General features: G+C 43.7%; 1 protein-coding gene across 1 annotated transcript in view; it reads right to left on the bottom strand.

The window, feature by feature from the left end:
* The window catches only part of RFX6 (regulatory factor X6), a 36605-nt gene extending 35776 nt beyond the window's left edge, over positions 1-829 (bottom strand). The window contains exon 1 of the mRNA XM_010707437.4: positions 123-829. Within this exon, the coding sequence (XP_010705739.4) occupies positions 123-306 (184 nt within the window). The 5' untranslated portion in view covers positions 307-829. The remainder of the gene's footprint in view (positions 1-122) is intronic.
* Positions 830-6585: the final 5756 nt, after the last annotated feature.

Raw genomic sequence — 6585 nt, forward strand, 5'->3', positions numbered from 1 at the left:
CGAAGAGAGAAGCAGCCCGGGGACGGCGTTAGGTCGGCAGCACACCGTTCCCCCAGACTCCCGTTAAACCGGCGCTGCCCCACGGGCCGGGCCCACCCCGCGGCTCTTCCCGCGGTCCTCACCCGACTTGATGGCAGCGGGCAACTCCGGCAGCCCCCTCGCGGCTCCCAGCCCCTCCTCGGCGTAGGGCAGCAGGCCGCCCGCCAGCAGCTCCGCGTAGCACTCCTCCGGCGCGGCGGCGGCAGACATCGCCTGCGCGGCCGGGAGGTGCAGGAAGGCGTCCTCTTGTTCGGGCCCCTTGGCCATGCTGCTCAGCGGCACCTGCCTCGCCTCTCCGCCGCTCCCATGGGCGGCCGAACGGGACGGGACGGGACGGAAGCGGGGCGGTGCGGGCCGCTTGTGCGGGGCTGCGGTGGCGGGGACGGCCGAGCGAGAGGAGAGGCGAGGCGAAGCCGGAGACAGGTGTGCCCCGGGAGGCGGCGGGCCCGGGGCGCCCCTCCCTCCTGACGGCAGCTCCCGGGGAGGGTCGGGGCTGGAGGCACCGGGGAGCGGGTCTGCAGGGACTTAATGATTAACTGCCGGATGCGTGCAGGAGGAGCGCCTCGGCGTTCTCCTCTCCTTACTTCAGACGTGATGCTATACACAGCTTTGTTCGTATCACCATGCCCGTATATGACTTCTGTTCTCAGCATAACTCACAGAGACTGTTCAGCTTCTGTTCTGAGGCTACAATAAAATCTCATCCCGTTCTCTGATTTCACTGAGCTAAGTACTTCAGAGCCTGACCCATGAGGATCTGTATTTCTACAATATGATAAAACCTCCTAGCTACCAACTTACAATGAATCTCTCATAAGTAAAATCCTATATGCCACTGTCTTCCTGGTAACATGGAAACATGCCCCAGTACTCGGCACTGGTGAGGCCTCACTTTGAGTACTGTGTTCAGTTTTGGGCACCTCAGTACAGAAAGGACATGGAGGTACTGGAGCAGGTCCAAAGAAGGGCAAAAGGCTTGTGAAGGGCTTGGAGAATATGCCATATGAGGAGAGATTGAAGGAACTGGGGCTGTTCAGTCTGGGGAAAAGGAGGCTGAGCGGAGACCTTATTGCTCTCTTCCAATATCTGAAAGGAGCTTGCAGCGAGAGCTAGGTTGGTCTCTTCTCACTGGTGACAGGTGACAGGATGAGGGGAAATGGCCCCCAGTTGTGCCAGGGTAAGTTTAGGCTGGGTATTAGGAAACACTTCCTAGGGTTGTTAAGCACTGGAATAGGCTCCCCAGGGAGGTGGTTGAATCACCATCCCTGGATGTGTTCAAAATCTGTTTGGATATGGTGCTCAGGACATGATTTAGCAGAGTTTGGGTAGTATAATTAGGTTATGGTTGGACTCGATGATCTTTAAGGTCTTTTCCAACCTGAGTGATTCCATGATTCTATGGAACTAAATGTGGTATCCATTGTGTAAGAACAGGATTCTCCTTCACTATTACTTCAGAATATCTTCCATGACACAAATTCTAGCCATCATTTAGATGTGGACCAGCTAGTTTCCACCCCAGGGCAACAACCATTTGTAGTCACCTCTCACTGCATCTGAGGGTCAAGAGCTGCTTTATCATAGAACAGCTTGGGTTGGAAGGGACTTTAGAGCCCACACAATTCCAATCCCCTGTCATGAGCAGGGCTTCTGCCCACTAGATCAGGCTGCCCAGAACCCCATCCAACCTGGCCTTGAACACCTCCAGGGATGAGACATCCACAGCTTCTCCCTTTACACTGCCAATGGACTACTCCAACCCTGGGACCACTCAGGGTGGCATCTCTGCAACTCTCATTCAGACATCCCTTCAATTACTGGAAGGCTGTGATGAGATCTCCCCGGAGCCTTCTTTTCTCCAAGCTGAGCAAGCCCAGCTTCCTCAAGCTATTTTCACAGGAGAGGTGCTCCAGCCCTCTGATCTTCTTCATGGCTTTCTTCTGGACCCATTCCAACAGCTCTGTATCTTTCCTGTACTGGGGGCCCCACACCTGGACATGCCACTCCAGATAGGCCTTCACGGAAGCAGAGTAGAGAGGGGCAATCACCTCCCTCACCCTTCTGGCCACCCATTTACCTGAAACTGATATTGATTTAAGAACTATTTTGGTAAATATAAGTTCTCCTTGGATTTAATAACTCTCTCTGGCTCATACAAACACTCCTCTCTCTACTTGCTACTCCAAATCCAGTGAATGACTACTATACAGCATTACCAGCTTTGCCTGAAACTGAGCATATGTTTGCAGCAGTAAAGAAAGAAAAATGGATTGGCCAGTGCTCCTAAGCAAACATATGTTTAAAGATTGCATGAGAAAGATGCATCATTCACTGCCAATATGTGAACAAACATATCTATTTTATAGTAAACTGAAATGAGGAAGTTTTTTTTTGTGAGTAACAATAAATTACATGTAAATCATTCTTATATGACAAGGAATAGATGGTGTTCCTTAATAAAATCTAATTGTTTTTAAAATATTCTATATGAAACCATTGATAATGAAAATAACTTGTAGGAGAGGAAGATTTGTCCAAGCAAGGACAGGTAAATTCTAGTGTTCAAGCTGTTCACTCTTGCAGCCATAAAACAACCAAATCCCTCTCCTTTATGGAAAAGATTTTACTCCATGTTGTCTACTGTATGAGACGCTGACAGTTGGTGCTGTGTCTGTTTGCAAAGTCACAGGGACTGCACGGATCAGCAGTAATGGAAGATTTCTTATCTCCATGGAAGATTTATTCCCCCTAAAGGTTACCTTCTCAGCAGACATCGTGTTGTGATTTGTAGTCAGGGAGTTCTTAGGGTACTTTTAAATTTGATGTCTCTGATGCCTGTGTGGTATGTTCTTGGTATTTTAGTGACACCATGGAACTCCTGACATGGCTTGCCAAAACCAGTCAAAAAGCCCAGGCAGTTGTCACCTTTTATTTTATTTTATTTATTTCAGCTCTCTACTTTTTATCATATCATTCCTGCTTCCATTCAGTTCCTATCACTCTCTTTGTTCCTTCAATTTTCAGTTCCAACAGTGTGTTAAGCTGGAGGCTCCTCGCTTGAAATCTGCCTTCAGTGACAGTTTTGCTATCAATTATGTTTATTTGACTAACTGCCCCAGAGTCTTTGCCTCACTAAATCATTCAGAGGCACTTATTGCCTCAGATAAGCAAAATATTAGAAGTCCATCTTCTATTTCATGGACCTTGAATGTGAGAAGATGTCACACCTGCTTATTGAAGGCATTCATTTAAGGGAACTGAAAAGGTCTTCGGCAAAATAACTAGCACAATGTATACATACTACTGTTCTTACTTGAAGGAGTTAATTCCTAGTTTTCTGCTGTTTGATGTAATCTCAGAAACATTCATCCTGATGGAAAGGTCATATTACATATAAACAAAACATACTGATTTCATTATCACTAGCATTCTTATCCTGGTGCTCTATGCCAAGGCTGGAAATGTGCTCTAAGGCCTCTTAGCAAACTTCTCTGAACTGCAAAACCAACATATTCACAATGGTTTGCATGATAGAAACAAATTGTCAGAAAGTAACTCCTGCTTTAAACTGTTGCCCATCCATAGTGTCAACATGGGTTAAAGAATAGACTCCTGGACTAACCCTCATGATGCAGGGATTGCATTTTTGTGGGGCTTTTTTCTTTTTTTTAAGAGCAATGTGCACAAGCCTGAGCACAGCAGCATCTAACAATAATGCAGCAGATAGGGATAATATTCCCATATCTCTGTTGGCTACAAGTAGATCATAGAATCATAGAATGGCCTGGGTTGAAAAGGACCACAGTGATCATCTAGTTTCAACCCCCTGCTATGTTCTATTAATGTCTCAGAAAACAAAGAAGCAGTAATTTTAGAGCATGATATTTCACATTTTGCCTAAAAAATAATAGATATGTAAGCTAGTAATGCCGTAAGAAAGAAAACCCTTTCCCAAAGGCTAAGTCAGATTTTCATCTGACATCCCATCCCATATCAGTCAGGAGGTCGGTTTATGCTGTAGAGGTAAGGATGGAGAACACTGCTTCAGCATTTCCTGACTATAGAATCAAAAAGCAGTGTGCACTGCTATACTGTAGATGAGCCCAGGGAGGCTCCAGATGCTTTGTGTTGGGCTGGAAGATAATTTTCTTTTTCTCATGATAAGCTCCACATCTGAGCTCCTGATGACTTTATTCTTTGCTTGATGTACACTAACACCTATTTCTTTCCAGGTATGCTTATGGCACAGTTAAAGCACAGTACAGTACCTACTAGCACTGACCAGTATTCCCCAAGGAAATAAAGTAATTTCTCATTAACATCAATCTTTATTCTCCTTGCCTTCCTATAGCATAAATCTAATTCTTTCCTAAACTATATTTCTGATTTCCTGTTATTCATTACATGTAACAGTTTTAATGTCATGCAGTACAAACAAGACCCATTCCCCCTTTTTTATTACTTTATTTTTTGTCCTTGACACAGCTTGATGTTTACTTCTTTTAAGAGTGTTTTGCTTTTGACAAAAACAATTTGCACAAACCTAAAAGCCCCTCTAATATTCAGCTCTGTCACTGCCAATGCCTTCTGATGAAATGAATCCAAGAGGAAGTTCATTAATCACACAAGTTATTTAGAAAAACATGTATGTATTAAAGGGCTAAAGCATTGAAGCATCTTCCATAATCTTAACTTTAACTAACAATAATGATCCAAACACTCCCTTTGATAAAAATAGTGATGAGTTTACATTGTCACTCTTGCAAATTTCTTTGCCCTTGCACAATTATTGTAGCTTTTTTTTCCCAAACACTTTCCCAAGGGAAGAAGAACGTACGAGCATTCTGATGGTCTGCCTGACTGGTAGCATAAATGCAACAAAATATAACCTTAGAATCACAGAATCATAGAATCATTAAGGTTGGAAAAGTCTGCTTAAGACCATCTAGTTCAACCATCATCCCATTCCCACCACACCCACTATGCACGTCCCTCAGTGCCACATCCACATGTTTCTTGAACATCTTCAGGGACAGTGATGCTATCACCACCCTGGGCAACCTGTTCATCACCATTTTTTCTGAGAAATATTTTTTTGTAATATCCAACCTGAACATCACCTGATTCTAAATAATAATAATAATAACAAATAATTAAAAAAAAATAGAGAGAAAGCAGTGAAGAAGGAGGAGAAAGCAGAGGAAAAGGAGAAGAGCCATCACAGCTGTAGCACTTCACCATAATATCAGTCTTCTGCTGCAGAGGTGGGTATTCACATCTTCCCTTGATGCCACACAGCACCGTGGGTTCTCTGGAGCTTGAAGAAAAAAGCTGATGGAGAGAGACATGAAGGATGGACATCGGGCAAAGAAGTGCCATGAATATCTGTGGGACCAGAGGCTTCTGTCCTCAGCAAGAAGAGAGGGAGTACTCTATCAGACCCCAGAACTTGACTACCCAATCATTTTTTAAGTTGCCATTAGGGCTTATCAACACCTTCAGTTTGCATTGTGTAACAAAAAAGTTTTCGCATTCGTATTTTAAATGCTGGAACACTTTTCTCGTTCTGGTGCTGGAAAGTTCCACAGATGTTGACCTGCTAACAGCAATATGAGCAGTGCCAGATCTGGGAAAACAAGATCTTGTCTCACAAATTAATTCACTGTAGCAGCTTAGGGACCCCTTGCAAGGAATAAACACTAGCTTCCAGTAGATGGTGATGTTTAATAATGTATTTCCTGCTCTGAATCCGGCTGAAACAGCTAGACATGTCTGCTTCTTTATATTTGAGTACTAATTTCCTATTCCTACAATCTCTGCATTGAAAACCACTCTCTTTTATACAGAAATGAACGCTTTTGTTTATCTCCCAAAGTCAGAATAAGTAAACTGTCATTATACACTTGTATTTCAATAATCCCTTCAGAGATGGTACATCTCCAACCTGTACAAAACCAGGGAGATACCACATTCTGTAGTGGTCGAGGCAAACTGCAGCTTCATAGCTTAATCTTATATATCTACACCGATGAAAGAGTTGCATGATTACCTCTCAAGAGTTTGTTAGACCGTTATCTCAGGTTACTTATCTTGGTTTTAACACACATTTTTCAGAGGTAACGTAGTCTTTTTTCTTTTGCCTAATGATGAAAAAATGTTTGTATTCCTACAAGTACATGCTCCTACAAGCTTGCAGACTGAACAGCCACTTCACTATCCATGTATTTGCACTGCACTTTGGTGGACAGCATCCCTGGGAAGAAAAGTAAGAAGGACAGCTGAATTTTAATCTGGACAGCTCTATAAACATCTCTGTTTTCACTGGGAATGGTCCAAGAATAGAACTGAGAATACAGAATATATTCACCCTTGAAAAAGTGACCATGAGTTTCTGCAGATTCTACCAACAGCTCTGTTAGCAATGCTTGTTCTTGTATATCTAGCCTCTCTGCAAATAACTGCTAAATAGGTGTTAATAGAAGCAAACCACTGAAGTCGAGAGACTATTATCTTCATATAAAGCCTAGTCCTAAAGGCTTTGCCACC

The sequence above is a fragment of the Meleagris gallopavo genome, chromosome 2 (assembly GCF_905368555.1).
Source record: "Meleagris gallopavo chromosome 2, MGAL_WU_HG_1.1, whole genome shotgun sequence".
Lineage (NCBI taxonomy): Eukaryota > Metazoa > Chordata > Aves > Galliformes > Phasianidae > Meleagris > Meleagris gallopavo.